Source organism: Myxocyprinus asiaticus, chromosome 3 (genome assembly GCF_019703515.2).
Source record: "Myxocyprinus asiaticus isolate MX2 ecotype Aquarium Trade chromosome 3, UBuf_Myxa_2, whole genome shotgun sequence".
In the NCBI taxonomy this organism is placed as follows: Eukaryota; Metazoa; Chordata; class Actinopteri; order Cypriniformes; family Catostomidae; genus Myxocyprinus; species Myxocyprinus asiaticus.
Genome location: NC_059346.1, coordinates 47,268,495 through 47,286,572, shown reverse-complemented (window position 1 = coordinate 47,286,572; position 18,078 = coordinate 47,268,495). Strand labels below are relative to the sequence as shown.

General features: G+C 39.3%; 1 protein-coding gene across 7 annotated transcripts in view; it reads left to right on the top strand.

Annotated features, from left to right (window-relative positions):
* The window catches only part of LOC127427691 (dynamin-1), a 96,121-nt gene that overhangs the window by 17,504 nt on the left and 60,539 nt on the right, over nt 1–18,078 (top strand). For all 7 annotated transcript variants that reach the window (XM_051675444.1, XM_051675436.1, XM_051675453.1 and 4 more), the window contains exons 2-6: nt 3,244–3,317; nt 3,472–3,621; nt 4,082–4,285; nt 5,483–5,581; nt 8,788–8,948. In XM_051675444.1, coding sequence (XP_051531404.1) covers nt 3,244–3,317; nt 3,472–3,621; nt 4,082–4,285; nt 5,483–5,581; nt 8,788–8,948 — 688 coding nt within the window. The remainder of the gene's footprint in view (nt 1–3,243; nt 3,318–3,471; nt 3,622–4,081; nt 4,286–5,482; nt 5,582–8,787; nt 8,949–18,078) is intronic.

Here is an 18,078-nt window from a genome sequence, read left to right as displayed (position 1 = left end):
TTGTCGTTTATGAATTACATGTTTATTTCAGCAAGCACAAAGAAAAAATGTTGACAAAACTGTTTCAACCAGGCCTGTGATATTCTCTGCCAGGAGGTAAATAATTTCAAACTTGAATCACTAAAATCTCTATTGTGAATTGACTAGTAATCCTGAGGTTATGTTATAATTTTATTCTCTTTGCATCTAGAAAACATGGAAAAAAATAAACAAGTCTCCAGGAGCACATCACAGTATTGAATTAAGTCAACTGCACTGATATAAAGAGATTAATTGAGCTGTATTCAAGAGTGTGAATATGTCAAATGTCCAAAGTCAAAGAAAGGAAGAGATGGAAATGTTTCAATTTCTCAACTTGTGAGTATTTGGTGTTTGTAGTTGTATATTTTATTGAAGATGCCATGTTAATTTAACATGGGTTTTAGAAAAGACCTTCACTTCTGAAGTTCTGGCCATCAACATAATCAGATTCATGACAAGTGGAAGTCAAAGTGGACATTTGACTTCAAAACATTGACATAAACAATGTCATAAAAGGTAAATATTTTTCTATTATTTCTCATTATTTTGCATTGCATCAAGGTTTTTATGATACCAAATAATGGTTAATTTCTGTTTGCAGTGGCTCTGGAGTGCAGCATTACTAGTTTGACTATCTTCGTACAGATAAAACACAACACTCCTATTCATGTAAGTTTTAAGATGTAATTTAGAGAGATACCAATTTCTTTGATTTTAATTACTCTGCAAACTGACAGCAGGTCTATTAAATGTTACACATACTTACAGGGATCAGCACACCCATCAACATCCTAAACTTTTATATGGTGTCAAGACCCCTCAGTGCAGAGAGTCGGCATCAGACTGATGACATGGAGATGGCTGAAGTGAATTGAAGTTTTGTTTAATTTGTTGTATCCAAAAGACCTCACTCAGTTTGTCAGACCAGTGGCAATAAAATGCTTCTGGATCTGCCCCATTGCAAAAATTGTTTAACAGCTTTTCATTGGTCATTTGTTTTTATTTATTTTTACTTATTTTTTAAATTGTTTATTAATCTTACTTATGGTAATAATGTTAACATATAGTTAAAGTTAAATGATTTAATGTTTATGATTTTTATATAAATAATATTACTACTAATTAACTTTTAACTTATTATTACAAACCTGTGGATTTATAAAGTCAATTCTCATAACTATTGCATTATGAATTGTGTTAATTATTGCTTGTGTTGTTGTAAATACAAACTATTAAAAATGTTTTTCTTTACACTACTTAAATGTCTTTTATATGGTTATTTCACTTTCATAGTGATAGTTTATGAACTATTCAGTTTGCATATCCTTTAAATGTTCTCCTGGTATTAAAACAAAAAATAAATTTAAAAACAAAACAAAAACTAAATGTTATGGTTGCATGTTGGGAACCCATAAAAGGTTCTATATAGAACATTTTCATCTGGCTCAAAGAACCCTTTAGGGCTCTTTTGATAGAACCCATAAAAAGGGTTCTATATAGAACCTTTTATGGGTTCCAAATATGAAGCAAGCGATAGAACCTTTTCTTCTAAGAGTATACAATGGGGTCTAAAGGCACATGTTAAGGAAAATGGGCTTTTTTTCTGGTCACAAAGTGTTTCAAGATTGAAAAGATACATTTCTTTTTATTGAATATTGATGGAAACATAATTTGTTGTGAAAATAAATAATAACGGAAGGTTGTTTTAATTAAAATTATTATTACTATTTTTTGAAAGTTGGTGAGGGAGCCTTTTACCCCACACTTGGGGTAAAAGGCCCACACATTTGGGTCAAAAGGCCCATAGGGGGGTTAAAGTGAAAAAAAATTGTGTAAATAAAGGGACAATAGCTATAGGGCAAAATCTATCAACTTAGGCAAATACTTTTTTTTTTAATAAATTTTTTTTTTAATAGAAAATTAAGATAATTCTTATTCAAAATAATCATTTTAGAAACCTTTTCCTGATCATTTCAATCACATTTGGCATTTAGGAACATCTCAAGTATTCTATAAACAAATGAATCTCCATTGTGATTGGATCAGTCAATGTGAGCCCACTTTGAACATTTTTCAGAACAAATCTATTCACCCTACTTAAGAAAAACAGTGTGTTTAATGTGGGCCTTTAGCCCCTAAAACAGGGTGGCTTTTTATCCCAAATACTATCCTTTCACTTATTTAACAGTTATTTTTTTATCTTTTATTTAATCACCTTAAACAAAAATGAAAATGACAAAATAAGTATTTTGTCTTAAAATTAATGTGATAATTTCAGGTATTCTCATTAGCTCATAAATTTGAAACATTACAAAAATTATTAAATATTAAATCCAATTACCTCAAATTCAAAATCTAGACACTGCACGCAATGATCTCATGGATCAGGAATATTTTGCAATGTGTTAAGGAAAGCAATGTGATAGTTTTTGTTTCTATTTAGTGTTTTGGGAGAAAATAAAATCAAAAGTGCCTTTTACCCCACGGGGGCCTTTAGCCCCATTGTACCCTACTAAATTATAGCTAACTATTTATTAGCTACCTATAATTAACAAGCTTAGATCATGATCACTGAAGGAAAAAACAAAAAAAACAAAAAGGAAATAAAACATTTAAATTAACTGGTTTTATTCAAGTAAAACATATTATCACTGAATCAACCTACCTACCGTTTGGTTACGGCAACAAACTTTAACACATTTCTTAAATCTCTTTCTCAAACCTATTTATTACATAACCGTCTCTCACAGTTCCTACTTTTACTGTAAGGGAGGCTTAGTATTAAATATCCCAATTACAGACATGTATATCAAATTGCAAAGTACAAAATGTGTCATCCACACAGCTGCCAAACCAGACATGTTTCTAATGTTTCTAAAGTCTGTAACATCTGTTTATCAATATGAGCTCTTTTTTGGCATGAACGTAGCCATTATATATTAAATTGAGAGTTTTTTTGTTGTTGTTGCATTTATTTAAAAAATACATCCATATGTATTTTTCTCTTTTTGGCTTGAAAAAACACTTTGAAATGTAGCAGCATCACCATTAGCCTACATTTATTTGATCATTTGCATAATTTATTTATACAAGAAACCACACTGTTTTTGTGTAATGCACAGCACTTCATGCAGCATTTGCATGCTTGAAATGCTCATTGATACTGAACACTTTATGTATTGAAATGAATGATATTCAATGCTGCTTTGTCTTCTCTTTCAGGGACTTTCTGCCTCGTGGCTCTGGTATTGTCACTCGGCGCCCCCTAGTGCTGCAGCTCATCCACTGCCCTACTGGTAAAAATGTTGCTTCTTTCTGCACACTATTGTGTTTGTCAATAAAAGTGATTGTTTTAAATGCATTTTTTCCAATACGAAACTGAACTAAAGTTTTGGTAAAATGTCTATTTGTCTATAAATGTCTATAATATTCCCAATTGCTTGTTTTCAGAGTATGCAGAGTTTTTGCATTGCAAGGGGAAGAAGTTTACCGATTTTGATGAAGTTCGTCAAGAGATTGAGGCTGAAACAGATCGCCTCACAGGCCAAAACAAAGGCATTTCACCGGTCCCTATCAACCTGCGTGTCAGTTCGCCACATGGTACCTACACACTTATATAGAGACAGTTATTTAAACATAATCAGACTGACATATTCTATTACAGAGTTTTTTAACAAGGGGGTCTACCAATGAAAATATATATGTTAAACAAACATACAATATTAACTTCAACCAAAAAGTTCAAAGCTAAAGTTGAGAAGCTAAAGTTTAGGTAAATGTTTCATTGCCTCTCTCGCATTCAAATGTTTCCAGTAAAATTAAAGTGTAATGTATTAATATATGACTCTGTATATCAATATTGATTATTGTAGTGGATTTGTAATGTAAGCATCATGACAAAGTATACTGTACATTACACTAATATAGTATTAAACACAAGGCATAAAAAGCAACTCTGTGTAACAAGGGGCCCCTTTTCCATCCCTCTATCCACCAAGACCCCTGTTCTATTATTTTTCATATAGGTTGTAACAGTGTCACATTGTGTCTTCTTCAACAGTACTGAATCTCACCCTCGTGGACTTGCCTGGCATGACCAAAGTGCCCGTAGGTGACCAGCCAGCTGATATAGAGTTCCAGATCAAGGACATGCTAATGCAGTTTGTGACTAAGGATAATTGCCTGCTGCTGGCTGTGTCTCCTGCCAATTCTGACCTGGCCAACTCAGATGCCCTCAAGATTGCCAAAGAGGTGGACCCTCAGGGTGTGTTGGTTGTTTTTCTTTATATATTGCAAAAAATAGCTGAGAGGATATTAACTAACCACTAGAGCACTTAATTAATTCACAGCAGCCCTATTTACTAAAGACTAGTCATACAGTTAAACAAACATTAAGCTTATCATTCATCATTCTGCTTCACATAATGAAGAGTTGTGAAGCACTTTATAGGACAATCAACGTGTGAACATTAAAGGCTGTTAAAAGATGCTCATATAAAAGGCTATTATAATAAGATACTTGTATATCATAATTGCTTTATCATCTTAAAGGAATAGTTCACCCAAAATTTCAATTCTCTCATCATTTACTCACCCTCAAGCCATCCCAGATGTGTGACTTTTTTTCTTCTGCAGAACACAAACAAAGATTTTTAGAAGAATATTTCAGCTCTGTAGGTCCAAATAATTCAAGTGAATTGTGAACGAAACTTTGAAGCTCCAAAAAGCATAAAGGCAGCAAAAAAGTAATCCATAAGTTTCCAGTGTTTTAATCCATGTCTTCTGAAGTGATCCAGTCGGTTTTGGGTGAGAACAGACCAAAATGTAACTCCTTTTTCACTGGACATCTTGCTATTGCAGTCTCTAGGCACAATCATAATTTCAAGCTCGATTACACTTCTTAGTGCTTGATGCATGTGCAGACTGCAGATGTCAAGATTTATAGTGAAAAAGCATGTATATCTTAGTTTGTTCTAGCCCAAAACAGATTGGATCACTTCAGAAGACATGGATTAAACCACTGGAGTCAAATTGATTACTTTTATGCTGCCTTTATATGCTTTTTTGGAACTTTGGTCACCATTCACTTGCATTGCATGGACCTACAGAGCTGAGATATTCTTTAAAAAATCTTTGTTTGTGTTCAGCAGAACAAAGAAAGTCATACACATTTCATTTTTGGATGAACTATTGCTTTTACATTTTCAAAATGAATTACATCATTGCAATATCAAAATAACATAATATGACCAAAAATAACCTGGCCAACTGTGGACCCTCAGGGAATGTTTTTATCCAGTAGTCACTAAAATGATCTTGGTGATTGTTGTCAAATCCATCTGCATAATATAAATGGCAACAGACAACATTAGGCATGAATTGTTAATCAGATATAACTCATAATTGCAGAGATACATCTGTTCATCTGTTTATGCATCAATGTTTATTTGTTTTTGAACAGGTCTGCGAACTATTGGTGTGATCACTAAGCTGGATCTAATGGATGAAGGAACTGATGCACGTGATATCCTAGAAAACAAGCTTCTTCCTTTACGTAGAGGTAAATTCAGTCTACAAAGAACAAGCATTCGTATTTGTTCCCTATAAATAACACATCCATTTATGGCTTTGTTTTATTCTTGGAAATAGAAAATCAATTAAAGTGCACTTTTTGTCTTACATTACCTTTTTTATGTATTTATTTTTATAAAATAATAACATGAACTGCTGCTAATCCTCAATGGCCATCATGATACCGTAAAGGAAGTAATTTTAGAGTAATGAGGTCTGTTTGCTTACTGGCTTGATCTTGTATAAATCTTTAGATGCCCACCTGTCTATAAACCCATCTGTACCATTGATACAGCTTGCATGCCATTGCACTAACACTAGAAGATGGTGAAGGAACACATCTCTGGTCTCTTTAAAAGTTCTCTCAAAGAAGCTAAACAAATCTTGTATAAGAAAGCAGAGAGGTATGTTATGTTTTTATTTGTCTGTAAAGGCACTCAGACCTAGAAATGCTTCAAATGACTCAGGAGTGCAAAAATGGCTATTATGCCTGCAAAATTCTTCAAGATGAAGTCATTTATGGAGTACATTTGTACATTTGAAGCCTTTGAAGCACTATTAATGAATTAGTGTACTTGTGGATTTTAGTGACTGGTATTCTTGTTTGAATTTGCAGATGGCCTTTTCCCCCTCTTTTATTCACTGAAAGTGATTTCTTGTCATTTATCAGATGCTTTTTTAGCAAAGTATACATCATCCGTTTGGATCAACATTGAGACATAGTACCTTTGAAGGACACAACAGTGATGTGGCTCTCTCAGTAACTCTCCCAATTTCTACAGAACTTTACATTTTAAAGAATATTTGATCAAGATAAGACAAGACAAGTTATCAGGAATGCTATTAAGTCCACTAGATGAATATAATTTAGCAATTATGAAAGGAGTTAAAGTGCAGAGTGTAATATCTGGGACCAAACATAAAAATTAGCAAAAAGAATGACTGGCTGAGTTCGGAATACTACTACTGTAACTGTCATACATAGCTTTGGTGGAAATGGTTTTCAAACAGGTTTTCCAAACACTCCCCCTGTCTTCTATAATTGTTTTGTGAAACAGGTCACACCCTAAACTTACGCCATTGGTTGAACCAGAAGTTGACATGTCGGACTGCTTAAAAAACAGGGCAATGCTTTGATAGCACCAAAGATCCACCGTCGTAAAACTCTTTGGTAAAGTCAGCTTACTTATAGTTGTCTCGTCACATTAAACTGTGATAGGAGAAAGTTTTTTAACATAATTTAAAGAAACATATCCAAAATTACAACACAGTGATGAGTCTGTGAATCCAGTATGACTAAAGTGTAAACTTAAAGGGATAGTTCACCCAAAAATTAATTTTCTCTCATCATTTACTCACCCATATACCATCCTAGATGTGTATGACTTTATTTCTTCTGCTGAACACAAAAGAAGATTTTTAGAAGAATATTTCAGCTCTGTAGGTCCATACAATGCAAGTGAATGAACTTTGTAGAACTTTGTAGTTCCAAATGCATATAAAGGCAGCATAAAGTTAATCCATACGACTCCAGTGGTTAAATCCATGTCTTCAGAGGTGATATGATAGGTATGGGTGAGAAACATCAATGATCAATGAGAAAGATCAATGTTTTTTTTGGTTTTTTTTACTATAAATTTTCCTCCCTTCCCAGTAGGTGGCGATATGCACAAAGAATGCGAATCACCAAAAACAAACGAAGAAGAATGTGAAAGTGAAAGTAGAGATTTATAGTAAAAAAAGAATTTTCATTTTTGGGTGAACTATCCCTTTAAAATATGTGCTCACAAAATCAGCCTTGAGTGTATCGTAAAACTTTCTGATAGGCTTAAGGTGCTTTCACTAGTTTGTAGGCTATATGGATTTATTGTCATCTTTTGTTAATTTTGGTAAAAATATCTCTTGCTGCAAAATGTGTGTTTGACATTTCACAATTGCTTGTCATTTCGTTTGTCCAGAATAACGTTGTTATACATGTACAGATATAAACGAATATTCTGTTTCAGCAGATATGAATGTCAGAAATACGAGAAGAATCAGATAGGAGTGTTTAGACTTGGATCAGATGTCCAGATATCAGATATGTATGTATCTAATTTAGAACCACATTTGGGATTTGCTTATATGGGATCCGAAAAAATCCAATCTTATGTGTTTTCTGTTTACACGTGTTCCTTAATATCCGATCTGTGTCTTGAGTGAGTACAAAATCTGACTTTTGTGACCATGTAAATTTAGCCAGTTCACAGTTATTTCAGATCTAAACAGAATATTTTTAGTCATTTATTTGTAGCTTTTTTGTTTTGTTTTTTGTTTGACAATATGGACGAAGAGAACAATCCATAGTTAACAAATATTCAGCTTCATCTGGTAATAATAATAATAATATCTTTGAATTATACTAATACTACTACTTCTTTTGGCTGCTCCCATTAGGGGTTGCCACAGTGAAATTATTATTATTATTTTATGAAATAATAATGTTCTGGATTATACAAGGCATATTTTAGACATATATAAATGCAACGGGTAAAGTGGGCAAGGAGGAGGTGGGAACCGTCTGAACAGTCAATGTAACTTTAATGACAGAAATTTAACTTAAAACAACTTAAAACAAAGACGCACACACATACAGCGGCTGCGTGTCTCTCTCTCTCTCCCGAACTGGCGTCCCCGGCTCCCCTTTATCTCGTTCTCCCACTGGTCAGCCGTGCACCCTCATGGCCCTGCCATGCCCTCCTACTCGTCACAATAAGCTATAAATATAATAGAGTTACATTTAAAAATGGGCATTGCAACCTAAAAATAATTAGAACAGGATGATTTAATTTTAAATGGGCATTTGGTTTTTACGCACTTCCGGTTTAAGCCCCACCCACATCCGGTTACATACGGATATAGATAATTTTGCCATAGCATTAGATGCAGACACAGATACAGATAATGGCTTTGCTGCACATCCCTATTAGGCAGTATGTTTGTCTCAGTCACCATTCACTTTCTTGGATGGAAAAAAGATGCAATGAAGTGAATGGTGACTGAGGCTAGCTTCAACTACTAGCAAGGTTCTTTGGTTTAGATAGAACTAGCTTGTTTCTTTGTTTTAGACATAGATTAGTGACATTATACACTGTTTCGGTCATTCTGGTTGAATGTAACTGCATCAGACTCACTGTAGGTGATGCTTCCCTGTAGGCTACATTGGGGTTGTGAACCGCAGTCAGAAGGACATTGATGGCAAGAAGGACATCACTGCTGCCATGGCAGCAGAGAGGAAGTTCTTTCTCACCCACCCAGCCTATCGACACTTGGCTGATCGCATGGGGACTCCCTACCTGCAGAAAGTGCTTAATCAGGTGTGTATGTACATATGTTTTCCAATATGTTTTCAGTCCTTTATTCATTCCACTTCCATTTTGATTCAACAGAATTTAGCCTCAGACATTAAATTGGGATTACATGCTAGAGGTCGACCGATAGTGGATTTTGCTGATAATGATAACTAAAGTGGTGGAAAAGGCCGATAACCGATTAATCGGCAGATAGTTTTTTAATTTGATTTGAAGAATGTTAAAACAATTACTATACTATAATGGGCACAGACATAGAGGCTACAAGAGTCCAACATGAAAAAAATTACAGATTCAGTTTATTGTTGATTTGGTGCATAATGTGGGACTTTTAACTGTAAACAAGCCAAAAAAAGGGACTCTTATTTTGGAATGACATGAGTCTTGGCTCTGTTAAAATACTCTATATTTAAGTATTTACCAAATTAAGCTTTTAATAACCTATACAGTATATTCACCAGATGAAGAGTTGGTATATATATTTCTTGAGGTTTAATGAGGAATAAGGTCAATTATTATTCACTAGATATGAAGTTGGAGACACAATGTATGTGCTGATAGGGCACGCTTTCATATAGTTGCATTGTTATTTCATGCCCTCACTTCAATTTAGATTACTTGATTATCTAATCAAAATAGCACTGCCCACAGAGGAACACGAAGGAATAATAATAAAAACTATTGCCAACTATCTGCATAGATTTTGGCCGATAACCGATAGCTCAAAGCATCCATCAAGTGCGCATGCGCAGCGAATGGTGATGGTCGCGTATATCTACCGCTCTCTAATCCAAATGTCTAATTTTAATTATTAGTTATCCCTACATCATACTAAGTCATGCTTTATTATTGAAACTCTCTGAGACATTTTTGATGGCATCCAAACGGGAGTTATCATTCTCACCGTCCAAGAAAAAAACAAAAGAAGATGATTGACTTCACTCCGCCATAGCTGAGATGCTAGATAAGCAACTTAAAGAGCGCCATAAAGATCAGCATGGCTTCAATCATGCGTGAGGGGATGCTGACAATTTCCAACTGACTCAATCTGCTTGAAAGAGATGTTAAATCTTTTAATGACAGATTTTATTATGTCCAAACTACCATGTGAGATATTAAAAAGGACTCAATCACAAGCACGTCCCTTCTGGATGAACTTCAGGAGAAGTTGTTTTTTTACAAAGACAAATCTAGACAAAACAACTTAAGACTGGTGGGCTTACGTGAAGGAGCTGAAGGATGCAATAAAATTTCTGCAGACCCAACTCCCGATGTGGATTCCGGCTTTGCGGGGTAAGACGATTGAAATTAAATGTGCACACCACCTGTACACGGATGACATTGCCTCCAGAAACAGGCCGCGCACTCTGATGTTTAAGCTCCTCCGTTACAACGACAGGCAAACAATTCTGAAGGGAGCAAGAGGCTCGGCACCGCTTCAGTTTGAGGGGGGTAATTTGTGTATTTTTTTCCCGATTTCAGTAAAGGCACATCTCAGAAAAGGAAGTGTCTCCAACAACTTAGTATTGAGTCATTTCTGTTTTATCCAGCATCGGTCAAAGTAAGGAACGGTCAAGAGCAGTTGCTTTTCAAGACCCCGGGAGACCTTGAGAGGTTTGTCTCCACTCTGGAAGTTAGTCCACAGATGGACGTTGCCTTGCCAACAGAGAAGGCAGATGACTAAAACTTGACAATTTGAACTAACTGAACTACAGACTTCAAAGTAGGGATGTAAGTTTTATAATAGTGCTATTTGACATTTGGATGTGAGGAATGTGAGTATCTGTGCTACCTTGGTGTTCGAGTGCATGGCTCTTGAGTAATTTTATTTTCCAGGCAGATAAGAGAGTGTGTTTTACCTCTCTGCAGGATGCCCTTCATAACATGTTCTTTTTGTGGTCCCATTTTTGGTTTTATGTTTTTCTGTAATTCCAGGGTTTGTCACATCATGCCACATCATTACCAGGGGTGTTTGTTATGTGCATGTGTACGATCATTATTGGAAAACCCTTGCTCCTCTATAAATTGTTATCAAATCGCCGAACTACCATGATGATTGACTTTAAAGTGTTGGTTTGAACTCTCCCATTAAAAGGACGAAATGTTTGGATTATCTACATTGTAAACGAGCTGATGTATCCCTCCTACAAGAATCTCATTTTAGGGCATCAGATGTCACCCGCTGTCAGAATAATCACTTTAAACTCATTGCCTTCTCATCTCATACTATTGCTTCCAGGGGAGTAATTATACTCCAGAATAGAAAATTTGCCTTTTTAATTGACATAGTTGGTTTACTTATTGTGACAACTCTCAGGTCAGTTCAGGGGAAAATGAGGAAGCGGTAACCAGCTTACACACTTGAGGGTGATTTATTCTCTGGTGCTTTTCAGCGTTAAGTCAAACAAAACTTAGTAGCTCCAAAACACAAATGAAAACACTCTCTGCCACTGCAGTCCGTGCCCTTGTAAGACTCAAGTTTCTCTCCCCCAACTGCCGCTCTGGCTGCTCTTTATCTCACTCCAGCTCTTCACCGTAACTCAAAACAGCTGTTTGAGAGAATTACCCCCAGGTGTCAATCCTTAACGTTGTTCTTCTCCCAGCCTTGCTCTCCACAGAAGTCGCTCGGCCACGCCCACATCACCACATACCCCCATCGCCCGACTCAGGCCTGGGAGCCATCCGGCCTGTCACTTATTCCCCTCCCATTTCTAGAGAGGAAATCCACCACAGCCATCTGTGCCCCCGGCCTGTGGACCACCTCAAACTTAAAAGGCTGGAGAGCTAGATACCAACGGGTGATCCATGCGTTGGCATCCTTCATGCGATGGAGCCACTGGAGCAGGGCGTGGTCCGAACAGAGGGTGAAACCATGCCCCAACAGATAGTACCAAAGGGTGAGGACCACCCACTTGATGGCCAAACACTCCTTCTCTATCGTGCTGTACTTAGTTTCCCTCAGTGAGAGTTTGCGACTAATGTACAGCATGGGGCACTCCTCCCCCTCCACCATCTGGGACAGTAACCCCCTGTCCAATGCATCCGTCTGCAAGATAAAAGGGAGAGTGCAATAACGGCCCGCTGCAAAGTGCAGCTTTCACCTGCGTGAACGCCTGCTGACACGGCTCCATCCACTGAACTGGATCTGGTGCCCCCTTTTTAGTAAGGTCAGTCAACGGGCTGGTGATGGTCGAATAGTTAGGCACAAACCTGTGAGAATAGCCAGCCAGCCCCAGGAACTGTCACACCTCCTTTTTTTGTCTTAGGTCTCAGGCAGGCTGCAATCACTGTGGTTTTATCAATTTGGGTCCGCACCTGCCCGTGACCCAAGTGGAAGCCCAGATACCGTACTTCCACCCTTCCAATTGCACACTTCTTTGGGTTTGCCGTGAGTCCTGCCCATCTCAACGACCTCAGGACAGCCCTCAGATGCTGCAGGTGCATAAGCAGCATGCGGTCTGAGGATTCAGTCCATGAGACACTGAAACGTAGCCGGGGCCCCAAATAAACCGAACAGAAGGGTCACGAATTGGTGTAATCCAAACAGTGTGGAAAATGCAATTTTTTCACAGGACATGGGAGTTAAGGGGATCTGCCGATATCCTTTCGTCAAATCCAGTGTCGAATAAAAGTGAGCTGTGCCTAACCGATCGAGCAGTTCATCAATCCAAGGCATCGGATATGCATCAAATTTAGACACCCCATTGACTTTTCTATAATCACAGAACCAGACCGAGCCATCGCTCTTAGGAACCAAATGGGGATTCTTCTATTACCCCCATATCCAGCATAGCTTTTAATTCTTCCTGAACTACTTTTTTTGTGGTAATTGGTAGGGACGACTACGTACTACTACCTCTGGGGTTGTCTCGATATGGTGCTTTATGAGATTCCTATGACCAGGAAGAGGCGAGAACACGTCGGAGAATTCTCCTTGCAACCTGGCAACCTCCGTGTTTTGGGATGGTGAGAGGTGGTCTCCACAAGTGACCGGGGTGACTCGATCGGTGACTTTTAAGTTCACCTCCGGTCCGACCTCCTCCCTTTCCGAAACCACTGTCGCCATAGTCACGGGGACTGCCTCTCTCCACAGTTTTAGGAGGTTGAGGTAGTAAATCTGACGTGCTCCTTCTTTATTCGTTAATTTCACCTCATAATCAATTTCCCCAACTCGCTGTGTGACCTCAAAGGGTCCTTGCCACTTGGCAGGAATTTAGAGCGTGATGTGGGGAGCAATACAAGGACTTTATCTCCCAGTGTAAATTCCCTTAGTCGAGTACCCCTATTATACAGCCGGCTTTGATGTTCTTGAGCCTGGAGCAAATTCTCCTGTGTTAATTGTCCCAATATGTGGAGTTTTGCTCTCAGGTCAAGAATGTATTGAATTTCATTTTTTGCTGTTTGAAGGTCCCTCCTCCCAATTTTCCAGTACAACAATTCAAATGGTGAGAACCCCATGGAGGCTTGCGGGACCTCTCGAACTACAAATAATAGGGGCTCGAGCCACTTGCTGAAATGCTGAAATGTTGCGTAGAGGCACTGCTTCTGGAGATCGCATTGTGTAGTCCACTAGAACCAACACAAAGTGATGTCTGCGTGCCATCCGTTCTAATGGCCTGGCGAGGTCCATACCAATTCTTTCGAAGGGGACCTCGATCAATGGAAGGGAGCACAATGGTGCTTTTTGTGTGGCCGGCGGATTCACCAGCTGACATTCATGGCATGCTGCACACCACCTGCGAACATCCCCGCGAATGCCTAGCCAATAGAAATGGGCCATTAGACGGTTTAGTGTCTTTTCCTGCCCTAAGTGACCCGCCATCGGATTATAATGAGCCGTCTGGAATAACATTTCCCGACGGCTCCGCGGTATTAACAATTGGGTTGTGTCCTCATTTGTCTGAGTGTCCTGCGTCACTCGATACAACCGATCCTTGATAATTGAAATATACGGATATGCAAGTGCAGTGTCTGGCTGGAGGCGTTGACCATCAGGCACTTTCACTTGGCCAAAGGCATGCCTAAGGGTCTCGTCTCATGTCTGCTCCAGAGGAAAATCCCCTGCAGGGAATCCTCTAAGGGCTGGGTAAGCCGAGACTTCCCCCTCCCTTATGTCCTCCTGACGTGGAGCTGATGTGGACGGCCCTGGCACTGCATGGCCCAGCCAGCAAATCACACACCATACACCAATACGCTTTGTTGCAGGATCCGTCCACACATATTCCCCTTAATAAAGTAGTAAATGCCAGCCAATTCATACCCAAGATTAGCAGATGGGAGAGGCAGAGACTAACCGCAGCTTCGACACTATGCTTTAGTCCTGAAATTGAATGATGACCTTCTCTAAAGGGTCATTTTGAATATCCCCGTGCACACACTTTACCCTCACCCACTGGTTTGATTAAAAAACCTTGGTATGTACCCCCTTTAATACTCACTGTATCCGGCATGCTCCAGCTTGATCAGGGGTGGCTGTGGCATATCAGGTATCTGGACCAATGCCCCCACATCCATCACGGGGCATCGATCCTGGAAATGCCCAGGTTCCCCACAGCTCCTACAGACCAGCCCAGACTTCACGGCCACACCCGTGGCAGCAAATTCACCAATGTGGGGAGGAGAGTGGAGAGAGATGGGGGAAATGACAGGTTAAAAGGTCCATGGGACCGGGGAGCCGGTTTTGGGGGAACCACTTCCCGTTTCCGGGGAGTAGGGATAGGACGGGGGAGGAGGGAGAAGGGGAGAGAGAGAGAGAGAGAGAGAGAAGAGGGCTTTCCGGCCCCCTGATACACCGCCAAGTGGTCCTCAGTCAACTGGACAGCCTCATCCAGCAACACCGGGTGGTGGCACTGGACCCATTCCACTGTCCCTTTCGGCAGTTGAGAGATGAATTGCTCCAGCACCACCAGATCGATCAATGCCACAGCGTCAGGTCCTGCTGCCAGCAGCCACTGCCGGCAGGAGTCACAGAGCTGTTGTGCAAATGCAAACAGGCGGCCAAATTTGCCAAACGTTAACGAGCGGAAGCACTGGTGATGCTGTTCTGCTGCTGGCCTGCTACAAGATGGCTCGTCACAAGTTCTCGTAATCTAGGACGTCTATCACCGGAAGCTGTTGGGCTGCGAGTTGAGCCTCCCCAGTCAACAGCAACAAAAGGCGGACCGGCCACTGGTTGTTGGTCCATCCCCAGGACTCGGCCGTCCGCTCGAACAACTCGATAAAGGCCTCCAGGTCGTCCTGCAGGCCCATCTTGATGAGTGTGACGTGGGGGATGGCCGAAGCTGTGGCCGGGGTCACGGCTGAAGTTTCCCCCTGGGGTACTAAGCTCCGTAACACCTAACGGTCCTCAGCTTGGGACTGAAGGAGCACTTGGAACCGCTGCTCTTGCTCTGTGCACAGGTCCAGGAGGGCCTAGTGCTGGGTTTGGTGGATACCAGCGAGGGACTTGATCACCTCTGCCAGCGGCGAGGAGTCCATAACAGCGATGCCTCCCTCTTCCCGGGTTTCGGCACCACTGTGACAACTCTCAGGTCAGTTCAGGGGAAAATGAGGAAGCGGGAACCAGCTTACACACTTGATGGTGATTTATTCTGTGCATTATATTTCAGCATTAAGCCAAACAAAGATCAGTAGCTCCAAAACACAAATGAAAACACTCTCTGCCACTGCAGTTCATACCCTTGTAAGACTCAGGTCTCTCTCCCTCAACTGCCACTCTGGCCGCTCTTTATCTCTCTCCAGCTCTTCACTGTAACATAAAACAGCTGTTAGAGATAATTCCCCCAAAGTGTCAATCCTTACCGTTCTTCGTCTCCCAGCCTTGCTCTCCACAGACATTGCTTGGCCACGCCCACATCACCACACTTGTTTTTTGGGATCTTGGAATAATTTAATTTAATTTAAACCATATTGATATTTTGCCTATTTTGCTCTCTGATCATTCTGCTATTATTTGTAACCTATCCCCTCCCAATAGACCTCAAAGACAAAAGAGATGGCAAATGAATACGACGCTGTTATGTAAAGTAGATTTTATTAAGCAGTTCCGTAGTAAATTAATAGTGTTTATTTCTGAAAATGTTAGTTCGGCCGCTAATGCACAAACCCTATGGGAAGCAACTAAGTGTTTTCAAAGAGGGAATTGTATCTCTTTTACATCTCATATTAATAAAGCTAGAGTGCAAGAATTAAGCCATCTTGAGGGTCAGATTAAAATAACAGAGCAAGATCTTAAAAAAAGTTTTACTGATCAAAAAAGTAGGATTTTGGGGAACTTAAGATCTGATTATAAGGCAATTCAACAAAAGAGGGCAGAATTCTTGGTTCATCATACTAAACAATAGTACTACTTCAATGGAGAATGCCCCACAAAATTGCTTGCCCTGAGTCTGAATCATAGTGAGGCTTTGTCCTCAATAACAGCCATTAAAGACAGTGTGGGTATGCTTCACACGGCTCCAAAGGAGGTGAATGATATATTTAAAAACTATGTTCATCTTTACACCTCTGTGTGGAGCATTGAAGAACAACAATGCAGTGGTTTTTTTGAAAGAATTGAATCTTCCTCATTTAAATGTTGAGCAGTGTAACTTTCTTGATTCACCAATAACACTGACAGAATTAAAGGAGGCTTTAGAATCAATGAAGGCGGGAAAGGCCCCTGGTTTAGATGGCTTGGTCCCCAGAATTGTATCTGTTAATATGGGACTTAATTGAACCCTTACTTCTCAATTCGATTAATTATGCCATAGATACAAACTGTTTTCACAGAGACCAAATTAATGCAACGCATATCAGGTTAAGCAGCGCTGCAATAGAGGGTTGTGTAAGTAAATGCGTCTGCTTTGCGTTTTTTGCGGTGTGCAAATGTCAGCCTACAGTTTCTTGTATTATTAGTTGATTTTTGCTTTCAGAACAATAGCCTATACTTACTTAATATACAGTATAGGCCTATGTATATGTAATATGTCGAAATATATATTTAACGCTGAGATTATCAAGCTGGAATAGGCTACACTGACGGTGACTGTCAAATCAACATAATTAAAGGTGCATACAGTAATTTGTCCTCATTACAAAGTTTTCCACCTACAGAAATTAACTGTAATTTTGATATGCATGTATAAATTCGATCACTAACATGAGATGAAGACTCCAGGTATAGGCCTATCAGTAACCTTATAAAAGTTTTTTTTATTCTGCATGGACAGTCTGTCCTTCTGTTTTTCTGTCTGTCTATTTTGTTTTTTGGAGGGGGTGTGGCACAGTGAAAGGAAAATTAAAAATAGCACTTCATGTCGAAAAGGTTGCAGACCTCTTCTATACTGAAATTAATGATTATTTTAATGGCTTTGTAATGTAAACATCATAAAATATGTACATACAATAATATGGTACCATACAAATTTTTATAGGAATAAAATGCAACACTCAATTTTCAGACAATATATAACGAGGGTCCCTGCTCCATCTCTCCCAAGGGGTCCTTGGCCTGAAAATGGTTGAAGACCCCTGCTTTACACTATTTCTTCTGCCTTTGTGTCAACAGGGCTATGTTTTTCTAGCATTTTTTCAACTTGGAAGAGGTAGGAGACAGGGGTGCCCCTTATCGCATCTGCTTTTTGCCATTTTTTTAGAGCCACTGGCGCAAGCAATTCGACAGGATCAAATAATTTCCCCTATTACTATATCTAGTTCTAAACATCATATTTCCCTCTTTGCTCATGACATCATATTATATCTATCAAACAATTCTACTTCTGTCCCTCAGTGCCTTAAAGTATTCAATGATTTCAGCAGCATTAGTGGTTACAAAATTAATTAGGAAAAGTCCATCTTTATGCCTTTGTCGATATCCTGTGATGTTGTCTCTGTGCCATCCACAATTCCAATATTCTTCCTAGACACTCCTTTTTATTTTCTATGATCCCTCTTTCTCCATATAAGACTTTCTTTAAAGATATGGACTCTATGCTATCAAAGTTCATTTGGAATAAGAAATGCACAAGAATTAGACTTAAACTTTGCAAAGAAGAACTGTTAAGAGAGGACTGGCGTTCCCTAATTTTCAGCTGTATTTTTGAGCATTTCAGTTGCAAACACTTAGCACATGGTTGGATGTTGACTCTGAGGTTGT